The 20,964-nt window shown below is 40.3% G+C and overlaps 1 protein-coding gene across 1 annotated transcript in view; it reads left to right on the top strand.

Annotated features, from left to right (window-relative positions):
* LOC117288263 (cubilin-like) overlaps positions 1 to 20,665 on the top strand; it is a 92,561-nt gene extending 71,896 nt beyond the window's left edge. Inside the window, exons 48-66 of the mRNA XM_033769049.1 lie at positions 68 to 280; positions 1,280 to 1,429; positions 1,977 to 2,098; positions 2,608 to 2,842; positions 3,444 to 3,613; positions 4,809 to 4,965; positions 6,158 to 6,316; positions 7,163 to 7,348; positions 8,578 to 8,704; positions 9,318 to 9,541; positions 11,178 to 11,383; positions 11,551 to 11,713; positions 11,834 to 12,045; positions 13,233 to 13,371; positions 13,811 to 13,992; positions 14,288 to 14,459; positions 15,038 to 15,279; positions 16,270 to 16,418; positions 17,547 to 20,665. Coding sequence (XP_033624940.1) covers positions 68 to 280; positions 1,280 to 1,429; positions 1,977 to 2,098; positions 2,608 to 2,842; positions 3,444 to 3,613; positions 4,809 to 4,965; positions 6,158 to 6,316; positions 7,163 to 7,348; positions 8,578 to 8,704; positions 9,318 to 9,541; positions 11,178 to 11,383; positions 11,551 to 11,713; positions 11,834 to 12,045; positions 13,233 to 13,371; positions 13,811 to 13,992; positions 14,288 to 14,459; positions 15,038 to 15,279; positions 16,270 to 16,392 — 3,182 coding nt within the window. The 3' untranslated portion in view covers positions 16,393 to 16,418; positions 17,547 to 20,665. The remainder of the gene's footprint in view (positions 1 to 67; positions 281 to 1,279; positions 1,430 to 1,976; positions 2,099 to 2,607; positions 2,843 to 3,443; positions 3,614 to 4,808; positions 4,966 to 6,157; positions 6,317 to 7,162; positions 7,349 to 8,577; positions 8,705 to 9,317; positions 9,542 to 11,177; positions 11,384 to 11,550; positions 11,714 to 11,833; positions 12,046 to 13,232; positions 13,372 to 13,810; positions 13,993 to 14,287; positions 14,460 to 15,037; positions 15,280 to 16,269; positions 16,419 to 17,546) is intronic.
* The last annotated feature ends 299 nt before the right edge of the window (positions 20,666 to 20,964 follow it).

The following is a 20,964-nucleotide window of genomic DNA, read 5'->3' as shown; positions in this document are numbered from 1 at the left end:
TTCAATATTAAGGGTAAGCTATCATACCTGGGATAAGAATGTAAACTTTTCTCTCAATTGTACTCAGAATGCGGTGCGGTGATTAGCATTTCACCGGGCAGTCAGGGCACATTCTCCAGCATCGGTTACGGCAGCCTCAACTACACCAACAACTTGAACTGTCAGTGGATTCTGTCGAACAGCGCCCTCACCAACTCGTCCCTCTACCTGAACTTCGACGCTGGGTTCGACCTTGAGGCGGGACTCAACTGCCAGTACGATGCTGTGGGAGTCTTTGCAGGTAGGAGGTCACTGATAACCGACCGTCTTATACCTACAGAGCAGCCAGCTCTTACCTGGGCCCACTGTCATAGAGCAGCTAAGCACAAAAATGTGCTTAGCAAGAAATGTCTTCCTTGATAAAAAAAAAAAAAAAGGATTCATAACAAAATTTCCATTTGTTGCGTATTTCTTGTTACTGGTATTCAGCTGTCGTTTGCTTATCCTGAAAGCCACTTGGAAATTCGGTTGGCAATCCTGTTTTTATCAAGGCAAACATTTCATTCTAAACAAATTTTTGTGCTTAGCAGCTCTATGAAATTGGGCCCTGATCTGCAGAAAGTTTCCTGAAAATAAAATTAGTCTTTCTGTGTTACGACAAACCACTTTTAAAAGTCTCCCTGATTGTGGAAACTGTTTCCCTGTTATGTTGAATGTATTCTAATTATCTCCCTGATTGTTGTACTAACTCTCTCTGACTGCAAGTTACAAGTGTTGACAGCTCTCTGGGGTCGATTTCACAAAGAGTTAGGACTAGTCCTAACTTAAGACTAGTCCTAGGAGATATCAAAAACGTATGGCTAGTCCTAAGTTAGGACGTGGGTTAGGACGAGTTACTCGTCCTAAGTCGAGATAAGACTAGTCTTAACTCTTTGTGAAATCCACCCCTGATACCATAATTGAAAACAGGAGTATAGTTTCAAAACAACTCACAAAATCAATAGTTTTACCAATAAACCTAACAGTTTGATAAACCTCAATTCGTCTCTACATATGTTTCTGTACGGGCCCTTTTCAAAACCATGGTTACAGGATTGGCTATGGCTGCTTGTTTGAAGCCCTCAGGTCCCTACTGTAGTTTGAACCCCCATTCCCTAGTTTAGCATCTGCAACTATCTACACAACGCACCACAATAATCAGAAATTACCCAGTCCAGCCTTAACATGAATGCTGTTCCTCTTTAGAAATAATTACTGGCGATAATTTTGATTTCGATAAAATTTGTGGTTTTCTCTACAGGTAGTGACTCTACAGCAGACCCTGTAGGAGTGTACTGCGGAACCACAGCTCCTGATCCCATCGTTATGCCACAGTCATCAGCCTTTGTACGCTTCTTAACAGACGGCAATACGATTGGAGGAGGATTCAAGATCACTTATTCTGCATCTAGTAAGTGGACTAAGCTACCAGGGTATTCATTCTTAGTACGGAGCAGTCAAAGTACGGAACAGTTTCCACAGTTCTTAGAGGTGGAGAGCGCCTCACGTAGGGGTGTTTAAATGGTTTATAATGACCAGCTGGAGCTGTTAATAACCGGTTGTTTTCAGATACGGTTGTGCGGGTTAGCCCGCAACCTTGTTTGCAGGAGTGATCTATCTTGCCGCCGAAGATGCATTACACACACAAATACATATCCGAAAACTGTCTCATAAAAGTGCACCACACGTACAGAGCTAGACTTCAGGAAATTACCATGCCGGTTTTAAACGGCCTATTAAGAACTCGTCGCTACCCCTTTATTCCCTTATTCAGAGAGTGTATCACAGTTTTGAAAGAGTTTTCCAAATTATTTGAAAGTGGCCACAGTTACTGGAGAGTTTTCACAGTAGCATAGTTTTTTCTGAAGCCGTCTTTTGAAATTCGGTTTTGGTGGTCTTGAGGAGATACTCTTCAAAGTGATGGTTTTATTTTGGGGTGTTTTTTCCCCTTTGACCAGGTTGTGGTGGAATAGTTAGTGGAAGCAGTGGAGTGATCACCAGTCCCAACTTCCCTCAAAACTACGATCATGACGACCACTGTGCCTGGCTCATTCAAGCTCCAACAGGAACCACTGTCACGGTAAGTGTGCACCAACCTAAGTTTGTACGGATTTGGGTCTTGTACCCTGACTCCGGCCAATGGGCAACGCATAGAGTAGGGCTGGTTTTTTTAAAGCTGCAAAGCAGAAACTGCTGCCCAGGTAATATGCCTGTGATTTTTTGTCACACAGAGCTATGGTAAGTACCGAGTATACAGTGCTAACACACATCGGTGCATTGGTAAAAAACAAAAAATTAATATTCTTTATCCCTGATGCAAATTAAAACATCTATTTAATAGCAATTTTTTGGACACTTATAACTGACTGTCAAAAAATACTAGATATTGATCAGGTTAAACCCATTTTTTTTGTTTACCCTTAATCAAATTAACAATACTTTTTCAATTCAGATATTTCTAAACTTCTATGAAAAATCATGACAATTTCATGTCAAGCGTTCTTAGATTTAAGTGGCTTAGTTAACTTGGTTTTAGTAACCAAGAGGTCATTGGTTTCGAATCCAACTCTGTGTCTTCAAACCCCACAGCTGACTTTTACATCTTTCGACGTTGAGACCCATCCCAAATGCCAGTACGACTACCTCTCAGTCCGCAACGGAGGCACCTTCGAATCGCCACAGATCTCCGGCGAGAGTCCGTGGTGTGGCAGTACGGCGCCGGCAGCCATCACCACCTCCAGCAACGAGGTCTTGATGGTATTCATGACAGACAGTAGCGAGTCCGCTGGTGGGTTCCGTTTGGAGTGGAGCACGGACGCAAGAGGTATGCTGTCATCTTGAAGAGCCATTTCAGAATGGGCCCTTTTCATGAAATATTTAAATTGCACAGATTGCGTGCGCACTAACAGTTATGTTGGCAAAAATGAGAGAACGCTGTTTTGTACACGGCTAATGGCTGCATGACGCAGGCGCGATTTTGCGTTTGCTTAGTGCACAACTCTATGCCGTTTGCCAACCAATAGGATCTGTACGCATGGGCGAATGTAACGAGCATATTTCATGAAGTGGGTCCATTGGTTTTTGCCAACAAAATAGTTGCTGGCAGTGTAATGAGCAATCAACTCCAAACTGGAAATTAGTTTTATTTATTTCTCATCAATTATGACATTTCAGACAGAAATATTTCAATTGATGTTTTCTAATATCATCCCCATTACAGTTTTATCCCCTTTAAAGTTTTATGTAAATCTGTGATCTTAGACAAGTTTTTCTTTTCCTTTTTTTTCTTTTCTTGAAAACATTGCTCTGTGATTGTCATTTGAAACTTCTGCAGGTAAATTAACTTCTGCTTATACTACTTAAGATTAATTGTGCTGATATGATTTGGTATACGTATTTTACTTTTTCTATACATCATAATAAAGGTTGCGGTGGTAACTTCCACGGGAACACCGGTAACTTCCAGTCAAACAACTACCCCAGTGCGTATGGAGCTAACGAGGAATGCGTCTGGGTCCTGATGGCCGAGATGGGTTACCACATTAGGGTTGACTTTGATGCCTCCTTCAACCTACAGTCTGGCGACAGCATTCAGGTCAGTGGTCTGGTGAACCGGACTCAAATTCTGGGTTCAACTTTATAAAATTTCTTATGGCAGAAAATGATACTTTATTGTCTGCCAAGCAGAAATGAGCAGGATACCAGTCTTAAGTTGTACGTGAGACATGGTTTTTTGGCTGGTCACCTTATTCTGGTAAGCGTAATGTTTTTGTGCTTAGCCACTTTTTGTGCTAAGGCACCTCTATGAAATTGTAAAAACAATGGGGTGTAGGTTTGATTCCTGCTCGTCACTTGTGTCGTTGAGCAAGACACTTATATTCTATTCACCCAGGGGTAGCCGGGTACATTGTTAGGGCAGAGATGGTTCTTGAAATTGATTTTGACTGTGTCTGCTGCATCATGTTAATAATAACTTTCGATTTATATAGTGCCTAATAACTAACACTTAATTCTCTAAGCGCTTTACATTAGTGCCCTGGTCATAGGGCCAATAACATCCCTTTTTAATGTTTCTCAGCCCCCTGGGGGGTATGCAACCTGTGCAACCGTAGCGCTCCAAAGGCTTTTTCCTACACAATATCAACCTCTACCCTCGCAGATACCCATTTATACCCCTGGGTGAAGAGAAGCAATTATAGTAAAGTATCTTGCTCAAGGACACAAGTGTGACAACCAGGATTCGAACCCACACTCCGGTGAAAACACACCAGAACTTGAATTCGATGCTCTTAACCACTCGGCCATGACACTCTAAATGTTAACTAAAATTTTGATTGGCCATTATGGGTCACAGATCCTTTAAAGGTCATGGACACCATTGGTAGTTGTCAAAGACCAGTCTTCTCACTTGGTGTATCTCAACATATGCTATAAAATAACAAACCTGTGAAAATTTGAACTCAATTGGTCGTCGAAGTTGCAAGAGAAAAATGGAAGAAAAAACACCCTTGTCACACATAGTTGTGTGCTTTCAGCTGAGGTTTCGAAATCAATTCAAATGTTTGAGTGAGGAATTACTCTTTCTCAAAAAACGATGTTACTTCAGAGGGAGTCGTTTCTGACAATGTTTTATACAATCAACAGCTCTTAATTGCTTGTTACTAAGTAAGTTGCATGCTAACAATTATTTTGAGTAATTACCAATAGTGTCCACTGCCTTTAATGAGCTTTCACGAACTTGGCAGCACAGGCCGTGAACCATATTTTATGAAATCCTTTTTTAATTGCAGGTGAATGATGGGAGCAGTAGTAACGACACCCTCATCGGTACCTACTCTGGAACCACGGCTCCAGCTACCATCGTCTCTTCCCTCAACGTCATCAGAATCAGGTTCCGAAGTGACGCATCCAACCAAGGCACTGGTTTCCAGGCTAGCTGGTCTATAGGTCGGTATCTGTGCATTACACAGGGATGGGATTTCTCAGTTTTTTAACTGGAAAGCTCAGGGTTTTTTCTAACTGCACCCCCCCCCCCCAAAAAAAAAAAAAAGACAAAATTAATTATTTTGTTTTTTTATTATTGTATTTTATAACCTAGATCAAATTCATAATAAAAATGGAGATAAACCCATATGGAACATCCCAGAGTGCGATTGCAGAGTAGGGTTTTCCTTTAGGGGTTTTGCTCCCAAATCTAAAACTGAACAGTCCTTATATATTTGGTTTGCGATATTACACCATGTGTGTATCTACTTGCCAGGTAGAGTTTGTTCTAAGAAATCTATCTTTCTTTATTCTTCTACCGCGGAGTAGATTGTTCAAGTGTTTGGGAGGCTTCTCAGTTCTGAAAAGAACTGTCCTGCTTTCTGACTTTTACCCGGGTGGATGGTATAGAAAATAGGCTTGGACTACTACTTTAGCTCATAGGATCGTAGATAACTGTACTCAACGTTTCGACTAGCTTGCTCTTGTCATCGTCAGGACTCCGCGATAGTAGAATAAAGCAAGACAGTTCTCTAAGAACAAACTCTACGCGGCAAGTACATGTAGATACACACACGGTGTTACCGCAAACCAAATGTGACCCACTGCAACATTAAGTTATGGACAGTTTATAATGTAAAAAAAGAATTAAAACAAACTCTTTTTTTTTTCTTTTTAAGATCTTTAGTTGCATGGTTAACCTTTAGAACACTTACTTTTAGGCAATAAAGCTATGAATACAACAGTTTTGTGATCATACAATGTACTTATGTCTAATTTGTATCCTTTTGCACACAATGGTTGTTTAAAATATCATTTTACTTGTAATTCGTTTTTCACAAAAAATGGTGTAGTGGCTAATTTCAAACGGGAGTAACTCAGCAGGGCGATACACCCCAAAGCTTAGACACATACCAAATTACTGCTGCTGATGTGTTCTTTCGAGCCATGCATATAACTCAATTCCTGAAATTGCCTACATCTGACTCATTTTCACAGAGCGGGTCACAAATATATATTGATACCTCACGATGCAATGCCTCAAATCCTATGAACAGTTCTTCTTGTTTCCTATCCATCCTGTTATTGGCGCTGTTGGGTGTGTACTAAATAAATAAATATAAAATATCACTACTTCCGGTGTTGCTGATTTTAGGATGTGGAGCAACCTTCACCGGTGTAACCACTGGTCGCATCGTGTCACCGGGCTACCCTGGCCGCAACTACGAAGACGGACTGACGTGTGAGTACATCATCAACTGGACCCCTATGCAGAGTCTGGGCCTGCTGTTCAGCGACCCGTTCGGCATTGAAGGTGAGATTCTTAAATCAGTCAATACAGACATTTGACACTGGAAGTGACGTGATCGAGCGGTTAAGAGCACCGAATTCAAACTCTGGTGTTTCTGATCAGCAGAGTGTGGGTTCGAATCCCCAGCCGTGTCACTTGTGTCCTTAAGCAAGACACTTAGCCGTTGCTTCGACCTTCGGATGGGACGTAAAGCCGTTGGTCCCATGTGTTGTGTAACACACGTAACCCAGTGCACTTATCAAAATGAGAAGGTGTTCCTGGCTGTGACTGCTGTCTGCGCTGTAGCACCTTGTAAACCCTTAGAAGGTGCTAAAAAATAATTGGGTCTCGGAATTCATCACTGCAATAACCTATCTTTCTGAAATTTTGTATATAATGTACTCAGCGCCTTGAGTACCTCGTTTGGTAGATACGTGCACTACAAGTATATAAGACTTTGATAGTATTATTTCTTTTGCAACGTCACAGCCCAAGTTTTTTGCCAACCGAGGTTGCAAAGCATTACTGCTGTTTGAAAGGCACGCAATGCAAAAGCGTATAATTCACAGGGTTTTGTGTTTTGCCATTTTTAACCGGAACATCTTTTTTTTTTATAACTGAGATCAAACTCATAAGGATATGAAGATAAAACCAAATGGAACGCCCAGAATGCAGAGTGGTGCTTTAAAAACCAAAGATGTATGTAAGAAGGCTTCGCTCTCTGAAGCTTTCGCGCTCGCAAGCTTTCACGCTTTGCGCTCATAGCTCAGGTTTTTTTCAACAGGCTATCACATCCTTGAATTCATCAATGCAATACTCTGATTATTTGTGTGACAATTACCCCCCACTTTTTTGTTTCTTTGTGTTTAGTGACAAGCGACTGCAACTATGATGGGCTCCGCATCTGGGCGGGAACCGATGATACCGGTACTCGGATAAGTAGCATCTGTGGTGACCAATTACCAGAGAGCATCCTTGTCATGGGACCAGTGTTCATGAGGTTCTACTCCGACTCCAGCATCAACGACGTCGGCTTTGGGCTAGACTTTGAACCAGGTCAGTTTATTTTCCCTCCAAACTTTTTCGTTCTCACTTTTTGTGCCCCTAATCTAGTTAAAAGAATTGAACATGTTTGGTTATTGTGAAAGACCAGTATTCTCACTGGGTGAATCCCAACATATGCATATGTAGGGTGTTGTGGCCGAGCGGATAAGAGCACCGAACTCAAGCTCTGGTGCTTCTGTTCAGCAGTGTGTGAGTTTGAATCCCGGTCGTGACGCTTGTGTCCTTCAGCAAGATACTTAACTATAATTGCTTCTTTCCACCCAGGGGTAGAAGGGTACCTGTGAGGGCAGAGATGGTTCTTGTGATTGATTTAGCCGAGTAGCGCATATTAATGTTGCACAGGCTGCATACTCCCCACCAGGGAGCTGAGATGGTTTAAGGAGTGGTTTAAGGCCCAGTGACCAGGGGTAATAATATGAAGCGCTTTGGGACTCCCTTCGGGTGTGAAAAGCACTATATAAAAACGGGTTATTATTATTATTATTATCAAAAAACAAATCTGTGAAAATTTATTCAATTGGTCGTCGAAAATAATGAAAGAAAAAAAGAAAAATTGTTGCACAGGAATGTGTGCTTTCATAATGCATAACAAAAAGGCTTCAGGCTTGAAGTCTTTTATTATTTCAGTGAGAAATGACCCCTTTCCCAAAAACTATGTTGCTTCAGAGGGAGCTGTTTGCACAATGTTTTGTACTATCTACAGCTCTCCACTGCTCATTACCAAGTAAGTTTTTATGCTAACAAATATTTTGAGAAATCACCAATAGTGTTCATTGCCTTTAACCATTGGTCCTTGTGCGAACTTGACCCTAGAATAGCTGACTAAGGATATCTTTCCTCAAGACTCAAATAGACCTTCTCGATAAACCCCTGTTTTAACACGTTTAGACCTATTAAAAAACTCATTCTGGCCCAGTGCAGTTAAAAGAATCCTATAAGCTTAAGTAGTAGTCCCAGTGATTTTCTATACCATCCGCCCGGGTAGTAGTTAATAAAAAAGCAGGACAGTTCTTTTCAGAACTGTGAAGTCTCTCGAACGATCCGATAAATATTTTCTGCGGTAGTAGAATATAAAGCAAGACAGCTCTAAAGAACAAACTGTACCTTGCAAGTAGATACACACTTGGTGTTATGGCTAGCCAAATCTACATTGATACCTCACCATGCAATGTCTCAAAACTTATTTTTGTTGATGATCTTTTGTTATCTGTTTATCACAGGATGTGGCGGTACGTTTACTGATCCGAGCGGAGTGATCCAGACCCCAACCCATCTTGATTCCTACAGACACAGCCAGAACTGCAGCTGGATCATCACTGTCAGTGACGACAGATCTGTATCACTCAAGTAAGTTTAAATTAAAAACAAATTTAGAAATAGTAATTTGGGAGGCTAATCATCCTTACTCGCAGCTGTGAAGCTGAATTGTAAAGGATGGAGTCAGCTGCAACCTGGGCCCAATTTCAAAGAGCTGCTAAGCACAAAAATTTGCTTAGCAAGAAATTTCTTCCTTGATAAAAACTGGATTACCAACCAAATTTCCATTTGTTGCATACTGCTTGTTACTGGTACTCAGCTGTTGTTTGCTTATCCTGAAAATCACGTGGAAACTTGTTTGGTATTCCTGTTTTTATCAAGGAAGAAATTTCATGCTAAGCAAACTTTTATGCTAAGCAGCTCTATGAAATTGGGCCATGGTCAAGCCACAGGCATGAAAGAACACCTTGTTTGGCAGCCAGCGACATCAGTAGGCCTGGGCGATTCTGCTTAAACTTTTGGAAATAAGTATTGGAGGATCAGAGGTCCAAAATGGTCATTGCTTATTTAGGTTGCCGCAATCAAAATAAGACTGTTATGATTGAAAAATGAAATGTTTGTTCTCACAAAAACAAACTCTTTGAAAAACAAAAGTAATTTAACCCACGCCTTAAATGCCAAAGTTTTTCTTGCCGTTCTCCAGGTTTTCAAGCATGGACATCGAGCCCCATTCTTCATGTATCTACGACTATATTGAGATTTACGACGGAGCGGACTCCAACTCGCCGATGCTGGCCCAACGACTGTGCGGAACCACGCCCCCTACTGACGCAATCATCAGCTCTGGTTCATCCATGTTGGTCCGCTTTGTGTCCGATTTCTCTGTGTCCGGCGATGGCTTTGTGGCAGCATATCAAGAAGTGATTGGTAAGTTTAAATTCTTCTCTTAGGAAACCATGTTACACTGATGCCTCCAATTCCGTCACAGCGCAAGCAAATTGCAGGTCGACCTGAGGGGCGGCTTAAAGACGCTGGACACTATTGGTCATTTTCATAGACCAGTCTTCTCACTTGGTGTATCGCAACATACGCACAAAATAACAAACCTGGAAAAACTTGAGCTCAATTGGTCGTCGAAGTTGCCTGATAATAATTGAAAGAAAAAACACTCTGGTCACACGAAGTTGTGTGCTTTCAAACGCTTGATTTTGTGACCTCAAATTTTAAATTTGAGGTCTCAAAATCAAATTCGTGAAAAATACTTCTTTCTCAAAAACTATTCCACTTCAGAGGGAGCCGTTTTTCACAATGTTTTATACTATCAACCTCTCCCCATTACTTGTTAACAAGTGAGGTTTAATGCTAACAACTATTTTGAGTAATTACCAATAGTGTCCACTGCCTTTAAGCTTCAAATTTAAGAATAGTCTCAAACCTGTAGTACAATCAGAAAATAAACTTGTTGTTACTCTAAATGTGTTATAAACCTCAAAGGAAACTGTCTGGGTAAACTTTAAATAATTGGAGGTTGAACAGAGAAAAAAGTTACTGGAGCAGCGTTCAAACCAACTGAGCTATCTAGCCTGGGGTTCTTTTGGTTCACATCCTGCTCTATTAACTATTAAATCAAAATTAATTAAAGATTTACCAAGTAAGTTTCCCGTGAGGTTATTAACTCCTTTGAAATTACAAAGTTGCAGGTCGACCTGAGGGGCGGCTTAAAGACGCTGGACACTATTGGTCATTTTCATAGACCAGTCTTCTCACTTGGTGTATCGCAACATACGCACAAAATAACAAACCTGGAAAAACTTGAGCTCAATTGGTCGTCGAAGTTGCCTGATAATAATTGAAAGAAAAAACACTCTGGTCACACGAAGTTGTGTGCTTTCAAACGCTTGATTTTGTGACCTCAAATTTTAAATTTGAGGTCTCAAAATCAAATTCGTGAAAAATACTTCTTTCTCAAAAACTATTCCACTTCAGAGGGAGCCGTTTTTCACAATGTTTTATACTATCAACCTCTCCCCATTACTTGTTAACAAGTGAGGTTTAATGCTAACAACTATTTTGAGTAATTACCAATAGTGTCCACTGCCTTTAAGCTTCAAATTTAAGAATAGTCTCAAACCTGTAGTACAATCAGAAAATAAACTTGTTGTTACTCTAAATGTGTTATAAACCTCAAAGGAAACTGTCTGGGTAAACTTTAAATAATTGGAGGTTGAACAGAGAAAAAAGTTACTGGAGCAGCGTTCAAACCAACTGAGCTATCTAGCCTGGGGTTCTTTTGGTTCACATCCTGCTCTATTAACTATTAAATCAAAATTAATTAAAGATTTACCAAGTAAGTTTCCCGTGAGGTTATTAACTCCTTTGAAATTACAAAGTCCCCTTCCATGAACAATTCACAAGGATACTGCCAACTTTGGTTTATATAGCTTAGTTTGTAGAGCGCCAACCGGAGGCCATTGGTTCAAATCCCACTCCAGTCTCTTTTTCGTTGTTCAACCCCAAATCATTGTTATTTTTTCAAATTGTTATTAATTTTGTTGTTTAACAGGACCATCTCTTGGCTGTGGTGGAATATTAAACGCCCCCACAGGAACCATTACGAGCGTGGACGTCGACAGCGACGGGAATTACGAGGACAACCTGGACTGCATGTGGTTCATCTCGGCGGAGATTAACAAAGTTATAGAGTTGACGTTCACCGGAACCTTCAACGTTGAGGACAGCGCTGGGACGTGCCCATTTGATTACCTAGAGGTGAGGCCTACGATCCCGACCATATCTCGTTGGCTCGTCCTAAATTGAGATGAGACTAGTCTTAACTCTTTATGAAATCGACCTGAGTGCCTTTAATACACACATCGGTGTAAAGGTTTAAACAAAAAATTGTAAAAAGTATAACCTTTATTAACCTTTTTGCGCAGATTCATGACGGTTATGGAAGTGTTTCACCGCTGGTGGGCGTATTCTGTGGACAGACTCCTCCTGCCGTTATCACCCTTTCAAGCAACCAGGCTTATCTACGCTTCGTCACGGACAGTTCGGTTAACCAAGGAGGCTTCACTCTTAACTACACATCAGTAGATCGTAAGTTGACTTTATTGTTTCCAGGGAAATAGTCTCTTAAATAGGGATGAGATTATTCCTACTTTTGGCAGAATTCTTTTTCCTTTTCACTAGTCAAATTATCAACATCTCGTTTTGCAGCTCTTTGTGGCGGAACGTTCAACGCAACCGACGTTGCCCAGGTGATCACCTCTCCCAACTACCCCAACGTCTACCCTCATAACATCCGCTGCACCTGGTATATCGATGCCCCTGACGACACCAAGCATGTCCGCATCGAAGTCAACGCGTTTGATATTGAGAATGAGGGCAATTGTAACTACGACTACTTGGAGTTTAGGGACTTCCCGGAGGTAAAAGCTGGTTACACTCTTTAACTATTTCATGTGAAAGTGTTGTGGCAGAGCAGTTAAAACTCTGGTGTTTCTAATCAGCATAGTTTGGGTTCGGATCCCCAGTCGTGACACTTGTGTCTTTAAGCAAGACACTTAACCATTGCTTCGTCTTTCGGATGAGACGTAGAGCTGATGGTCCCATGTGTTGTGTAACAGAACCCAGTGCACTGATCGAAAAGAGAATGGGTTCGCCCCGGTGTTCCTGGCTGTGGCGGCTGAATGCGCTGTAGCACCTTGTAAACCCATTTAAGGTGCTACATAATTGGATCTCAGAACTCATAACTTCAATAGCCTATCTTTTTGTTAAAAATCTGCTAAGCACCCTGAGTACCTTGTTTGAGATGCGTGCGCTATATAAGGCCAAGTAAAAAAAAAAACATGTTTCACGTCCGGGTTTATCAAAAGAAGGAGGAAGAGGGGCTTTTTATTTTTTATTTTTTTATTTTTTATTTCAAGATGGCCGCCATTCTTTGTTTAAATTTCAAATATCCATTGTTTTTTCTACTGCTGAAATACACAACACATAAATGAAACAATTTAGTCGGGGCATTCAGACAAGACATTCAGATTGTTTTTGCTGAGATCATTTAACATAACCCTATTTTAAAAAAATAAAAAATGTGCATAAAAAAAAAAAAAAAGAGGAGGCGGCCTGTAAAAAGGAAGCGGGCGGGGACGCGAAACATGTTTTTGTTTTTACTTGGCCTAAGACTTCAAAATTATTATTTTGTGCCGCCCAAATGCTAAAGGCCAGTTTGATTCAGTCACTGAAGTTTCAGTCAACCAAGGAGGCTTCACTCTACGGTTGTTTTGGTCAGTCTTCTGACGATGACTTGAGCAAGCTAGTTGATTCGTTGAGACCAATAAGAGCTCACTCCTCGGTAGTGAAGTTCATAATGATCCACTGAAAAAGCTTTTAAAAGTTCCCGGCCGAACTTCTAACCGTCCGCCCAGGCAATAGTTGCTGCGTCTCAGGGGCCTGTTGTGAGGATTTTTATGTTCTCTTTTGAGGGCAGTTTTTCTGAAGAATTAAACAGGATTAACATTTGAATGGACTTTTCTTCTTAGCTACTCAGTCAATTTACTTTGTAGTAATTTGGGGTTGCATGTGGTCCTTTTTCTCCCCCCCCCCCCCCCCATATCAGACAAACGGGCAAACTCTACGATACTGTGGAACGAACGTACCTCCTGTGTTTGATACTGCGGGACGTACAGCCAAGATCTACTTCATGACTGATGTATCTTCAAGTGGTACTGGATTCTCCCTCACCTATGCCATAGCAAGTAAGTAAACAAAATATATTATATATATTATATATAATGTTACATAAAATTGAGATGTACATGTATAAGTAGTTCGATTTTTACAGTACTTTAGGGTTATCGACCTGCAAGTCTCAGTCATATCGTAGTTTTCTTTGTAAGTTAGGCCTAAAGCTACATACATTGGTTTCAAAAACATGCTCATAATTTGCAGAAATCTTTGCACGGTCTTTTTCTACATGCATGTTATCATAACACAATCTCTGTCTTAGGTGAGGTTTGCCGTAGCACCATGTGTAAATCTCTTTGGAGTACTGATTGAATAGGTTGAGTTGTCAACCATCCGAACCAACACCACTCAAAAGACATGTACACATGGTGCTACCTCAAACCTCGCCTAATTACACTTCGAGCATGCAAAGTTTGAAATCCTACTTACTATCTCTGTTTGCCATTACAGATTGCAGCAAGGATTACACCGGTGACAATGGGCGGGTTACCAGCCCAGGCTATCCTCTGTACTACCACGACATCCACGACTGTAAGATCACAATCACGGCGCCGTCAGGCACTTTCCTTGCTCTCTACTTCACGGAGTTCAACGTAGAGTTCAGTACCGACTGCGTGTACGACAAACTTGATGTAAGTGATGCTTAACTTCGTTTAAAATCGTTGCGGTACCAGCTGCCAAAACATAGGATTTCGAACTGCCTCTACTACTGTAGCTACCGGGCAATCTCGGTGGTCTAGTTGATAAGACAGTGCTCTAGATGCAAAGGTTGTGGGTTCATATCCCACCCGAGTAACATGCGTGTGAAGTTGTTCACAGAGCTCGGGAAAGTACTGAGTATACAGTGCTAACACACATCGCTGTATATGGGTAAAAACCAAAATGAATATTTATGATTGTGTTTTTTCCCCTCATGATCACCAACAGGTTTATGATGGAGTTGATGATTCTACACCAGTCCTCTTCTCCCTTTGTGGCGTCTACCTTCCAGATCCGATCTTCCTCTCTGCCAACACTGCCTACCTCAATTTTGTCACCGATGAATCCGTTGCATTCGCAGGGTTTGACCTCACGTACACGTCCAGCACTGTATCATCAGGTACATGTTTTTGCATATCATTGTTGTGATAATAGTGGCTCCTTACATAGCGCTCATATCCATCACTCAGTGTCGCTCCTGGCACTTCAACATTCAGTATTTTCCATAAGGTATTATGAGACCAATTCCTTATCATAGCACCATGTAATGGTTAACAAGGTGCTGTGGCACAATATGCTGTGATCAGACCAGGAACATCATTCGAAAACCCTACTGTTACGAGAAGTTCACTGGGTTTAGTGACCAGTGTTGCGTGCAGTTTGGATTTGAATAAAGACAAATTTACTGGAGCGGGACTTGAACCAACGACCTCCAGATTAACGCGCTGGCGCTCTACCAACTGAGATATCCACCCCTAGGCTGGCAGTCTTTCTATCAGTCAATATCTTTGTTCGGGGGGTTCAAACCCCAAACTTATTGTTAGAAGCCAAAATACTACAACACTGTAAGGTTTGTGTAAATCTGTCTGTATACACCCAATCCACACAGTGCACTCCTACAGTGGCCACCATATCTCAAAAAGGCTAATTGTTTGCCAGGTTTTTTGTTGACAGATTTTTCTTCCCCGTTCCCCGCAGGTTGTGGAGGAGCTGTGGGCGGTCGTACGGGTAGTTTCACCAGCCCCGCCCACCCGTTCGCTTACGGTACCAATCTCGACTGTGGATGGTCCATCGAGGTACCGACGGGCGGCAACCAACTGACTCTGGATTTCACCACGTTGGCCATCGATGGAGACGAGGGCGTCTGTAACCAGGACTACCTTGAAGTGTACGATGGTAGCTCCTCGGCCAGTGGCCTGATTGGACGCTACTGTGGAATGGTAAGACAGTTTGTGGTTCCCTGCTTCGTGATAGCTCCAACCCATATAAAAGAACCCGGAGAACGCTGAGTGTCTCACTGTGCGTGCGGTTTCGTTGTGAGACCATTTTTATGGACACATGTACACCATTTTGTTTACGCGTGTATGTCAAATATTTTGCCATACTGTGATGTCGTCATTGACCAATTAACACACTAGAAACGGTCTATGTGTGCTGACAACTTGCCATTTTGCCATACACGTGTGTCATGCGATGCTCATTTTGCCATACATGCGTCTCACGCGATGGTCATTTTCCCATACACGCGTATCCACAGATGACACAGAGGGTGGCTGAGCTCAGCGTTCTCCGGGTTCTATTTCTGTGTTCTAACTGTAAACCACGACCACTTTGCAGGGATGAGCGATACATGTACCAGACTTTAATCTGAATTCAGACTTTTTAAGTCAGGTTGATGAAGGATATCAGCTGTTTGTTTGTCCACATTATGTGATGTAATCAAGTTAAATGGGTTGTTTGTTGGAAATATCAGTATGGTGAAACAAGCCAAAACAGGCCAACAGGGGTGAACAAAAATTAATGCCAAAAATTTTTTAATTTTGCGTTGGCATCTTCCTTCGATCAAAAAGGGGCTAAAATTTGTATGAAAATTGAACAACTTGACACTTTTACCCTTCTTTTCTCAGTTTTATTATCTCGTATTTCTTGGCGTCTCTACTTTCACAACTTTTGAACCAAAGGTGGTATCAACAAAGGGGGGTTTAACAGTATTATGCTCTTTTGAGATGTAATAAAAAAAAATGAATAAAAAAATGAATACATTTAACATATCAACAATACATTTTTTTCACAGGACTCAGGAAAGTACTGAGTATACAGTGCTAACACATATCGGTGTATGGGTACAAAAAAAATGTTAACAAAAATACTACATCTCTTATAATAACAATACTCTCAATTTATGTAATTTTGTTGCTTGTTTCCTTCAGACACCACCAGCACAGATCACAGCCTCTTTTAGACAGTTGTTTGTCCGACTTGTCACCGATGGTCAGAACCCTCCTCTTGGCAACACCACGCTCAGTGGCTTCAGAGCTGTATTCAACAGTTGAGCTTTCACAACAACTCTAGAAATATGGTGAGTTGGCAGTTCTTAGGAAGCAGTATATCTTTCGGACAAACAGTATTATTTTTATTATATTATGAGGTTTGAAGCTTTGCATGATGTTAAAGACAGTGGACACTATTGGTAATTGTCAAAGACCAGTCTTCTCACTTGGTGTATCTCAACATATGCATGAAATAACAAACCTGTGAAAATTTGAGCCCAATTGGTCGTCGGAGTTGCGAGATAATAATTAAAGAAAAAACACCCTTGTCACACGAAGTTGTGTGCGTTTAGATGGTTGATTTCGAGACCTCAAATTCTAAACTTGAGGTCTCGAAATCAAATTCGTGGAAAATTACTTCTTTCTCAAAAACTACGTCACTTCAGAGGGAGCCGTTTCTCGCAATGTTTTATACTATCAACCTCTCCCCATTACCAAGTGATGTTTTATGCTGATGATGTTTTTGAGTTATTACCAATAGTGTCCACTGCCTTTAAAGATAAGAAGAAACTATAAATAGTAATTTTACGGGCGCAACCATAAATATAAAATCTCCTGTGGGAGAAGTGTTGGCTAAGAAAAGAGTATGGATGGTCTCCCTGTTTGACCGCATCGGCTCTTTTCAGAGTTGCCACTCCTCTCACAAGAGATTTTACACATAATAATAATAATAATAATAATAATAATAGACCGTTTTTATATAGCGCTTTTCATGCCCGAGGGGTGTCTCAAAGCGCTTCCGACAGTCACTGGGCCTTAAATCATTCCTTAAACCATCTCGGCTCCCTGGTGGGGAGTATGCAGCCTGTGCAACAAATATGCGCTACTCGGCTAAATCAATCACAAGAACCATCTCTGCCCTCACAGGTACCCATTTACCCCTGGGTGGAGAGAAGCAATTATAGTGAAGTGTCTTGCACAGGGACACAAGTGTCACGACCGGGATTCTAACTCACACTCGGCTGAACAGAAGCGTCAGAGCTTGAGTTCGGTGCTCTTATCCACTCAGCCCTACACCCCACAAAAGGTTGCACCCGCTAGTTATAGCCAAGTACAGCCAAGTTCTCCCATTCACCTGTATATGGTCATTGTTTGCTTATTTGATTTCACTCATTCGTCATTATTATTATTTATTTCAATTAAATTTTTCTTGACAGATTCTACAAAATGATGGAAGTTTTCACCTGCAACTATGAATTTGGAACTTACACTTCACGTTGTTGTAAGAGTGTGTCTACTGTATCACCTCTTCCAGTAACCCACCTACGTGTTATTTTATAAAAGAGAAAATCTAGGTTTATATTAAAGTACTGAAAGAATTTGAAACTCATAAATAATAAATAAATTTGAATAAATATTGACGAATGAAGTGAGTGCAGTTGTGATTGTCATCGTGATCTACTATTCAAGATTCTGAAGATATATTTTTTGGTATTTTGCACAAATTTGAATCGTTGTATAAAAGCTAAAAGGGATTGTCTTTAGGCTGCAAAAGTGTCTTCCGAAAAAAGAGTAGATAACTTCAGAACATTAAGTTTTCTGTTCATGTTATTTAGAGGGAACCTTATCCCAAAACCTTTTGTACCTTGTGATGTTTTAAGGATGGAGTTGTGGTAAGGTTTTTTTTTTATTGTGCAGCGACCTCATCGGACAATCAATCATGAAATGTACCTCTATCATTCAATGTTAAAGCCAGTACTACAGTTATCCATTTATAAATAGTTTTTCGGAACATTCCATTTGCATGCACTTTCTCATTTCTGTTTTGTTTTGGGGTTTTTTTTTTTAGACATTGAGAATCATTTTTTTCAGAGACTGACTTTCAGCTTAAGGTTCCAGATGAATCTTTCTTTTTCTGCTATCTTTGTTTGGATAATATCAATAACTATAAAGTGCTTTCTTTTGTTTATTCTGCAACATTCCCTGTGAATTAAGGCTGTGTCCAAATAGCTTTCCGCACTAATGCTAAGCTTGTGCGTTTGTCCATAATGTATGTCGACCCGCGACTTAAGCCCAGTTTATACTTGCAAATATTCGTTGCGAGTTTTGTGACGCCAACATTTGCTTCGCATTGTTATTCACAGGAAGCACATTGTAAGATTGCGCTTAGTAACACTAGTGGTGCACTACATTTGGCGTGTCGATATTGCAGTGATCGCCGACAGTTAGGTACTTTAAGCAAAAGTGACAGCATTAGTGCAGGGTGCTATTGGCAACTGCAGCTACGGCTAGACTTCCGCGCCATTTTGCGGTGTAGTATAGTATGTCCACACTTTTAGGGACTAGTTGTAGTCGTAGCTGTAGACGCCAACTTGGATATGGCCTAATAGACCTTATGCATTGACGTTATCCTGCCACCATTTGGAGTTGAAATGACAATGAAACAACGAGAATCGCACAGCTGTGTACGCATTGCACACATGTGGGCGACCCATTGCAATGATGCCATGTGCATAAGATCTATAAAGAGATATTTCCCAATGGAAGGGTAATTTCTCTCCAAGTTTTGTATTTGACACTTATTGAAACTAAGTGGATATTTAAATTGAGAGAATTTGCCCTATTCTTTCACAAAACTTTTACAAAACATTTTTGTCTTACATTTTGAACCCCTGGCATCTCGATGCAACACACGGTTTTGGATTTAAATTTGCATGTGTACTTCGTTTCACAGAATGCCATTTTTTACTGGCAACTTAGAAATTAGTTGCCCGTATATTTCCTCATGTGACATGGCCAGGGATCTTGCAAGTCTCGCCCGCATTCGATTATTGGATTCCATTAAAGGGTGTGAAACTTTGGAACACATGGGTGCGAGTTGATTTTTTCACTTGTTGAAGCAATGTACATGGGACCAGAGTGGTCCCCAAAAAGATTTGAGTAAGCGCGATATGTCGCGCGCGTCTTACTGCATGCATGTGGCCTAAAATGAACACTGCTCAAAATGGTGCCAACGAGATTTGAATCCGTGTGATGACGTCAGGTGCATCGGGTCAATGCAAACTTAAAGCCCTTCCATTTATGTTGTATCATATCATGTAATGGTCCTGCTTGTAAAATTCTATGAAGAAAAATTAGTACTTTAATGAATTTTAGATATGAAAAAGATGAATCCGTAAACAAATGTGAATATTAATGACTTTAGGTCTCAATTACATCCAAATAAATAAGAAGTACTCTAGCTTGATACACATATATTTTTCCAGTAAATTTTTCAGACGTAGATTTTCAGATGTAGTGAAGTAATTAGCATTTTGTATTTGATTTCTTTGTATTTTGATTTTTTTTTTACAAGATAAATACAGAGAATCAAATTCTTAAAAATAGAAGTATATTATGTGATATAAATATATTATATTAAAACTATGTGAATCCAATCAACTTGATACGGAGGCTTTGAGTGAACATCTGGGTTTTAAGTTACAATCGTAGAGAGATGTCTAACGTAGATAGTTGAGACACCTTTCCAAGTTTTGATACTGTGTCTTATTGATCCGGGCCCAATTTTATAAAGCCGCTAAGCACAAACAAATATTGCTTATCAAAAACGGGTTATCAGGAGCCAAAATGACACTAGGTTACATTGTTGTGACTGGTGGCCCACTCACCCTTTTGCTTAGCAAAGAAATTTGTCAAGTAGTATTTTCTGCTTAACAGCTTTTAATATGGAATTGAGCCCTGGTTAGCAAATTTTTGTGTATCTGGATTTTCAAATCCACTTCATTTAGATTTAGAACTTTGAGAGATGTCTTAATTTGCACTTATAACGTCTTTCTTCGATGATTTTGCTCGGGAATAGCGGACAAACTGTGAGGCTGTGTATGTTTTTAAAAGTGAAAATAGTGTGTGTTCACTGTGAAAGGGGTCGATTTCCGACATCCGTTTCCAAGCTTTTATAACTGAACCGAGGGAAGTGATGTTTGAAGCTTTGTATGGTGTGAAGGATAAGAAGAAAATCTAAATAAATAGTAAACTTGCGGCTACAACCATGTAATAATTCTCTGATGAGGGAGTGCTGGCTCTGAAAAGGTTTGGTCTCGACGTTTCGAACAGTATACTCCGCTCATCTACAGGAGAAAATAAATTTTCCTTGATTGAGATGCTCCAATTCCCCGATTGGGATATTAAAGACCGAATATAATCACCTCATTGGAAGAAAATATTCAACTGTGCCTAAAATGATTAAATATAGAAGTTTACTTCATAAGTTTAAAGTACAGAGACATATCAATCAATGTATTCAGTGATACCAAAATAAAAATTGTCATCTTGTTTATTTTTTAGTTTCATATTCATTTATTCAGATCTATTCTTAAATGAATGATTTATGTTATGATAATAAGCAATAACTCATTTATATTAAACGGAGTGAAAAACACAAATAAATTAATGATTTTGAAATTTAAAATCCATGTGTTTTTTTTTTATTTTTTTTTTTTTTATGCAAGTCGCCAGACACACAAGGCCTGAAGGCCACTTCAAGGTGTGTTTTTTTTTTTTTTTTTTTTTTTTTTTTTTTTTTACCTTTTCCAGGGGCCGTTGCCACCTACTCCTGGGTTACCCCCTTCACAGTCC

Source organism: Asterias rubens, chromosome 3, assembly GCF_902459465.1.
Source record: "Asterias rubens chromosome 3, eAstRub1.3, whole genome shotgun sequence".
Classification (NCBI taxonomy): domain Eukaryota; kingdom Metazoa; phylum Echinodermata; class Asteroidea; order Forcipulatida; family Asteriidae; genus Asterias; species Asterias rubens.
This window is presented reverse-complemented; position numbering and strand designations above follow the sequence as displayed.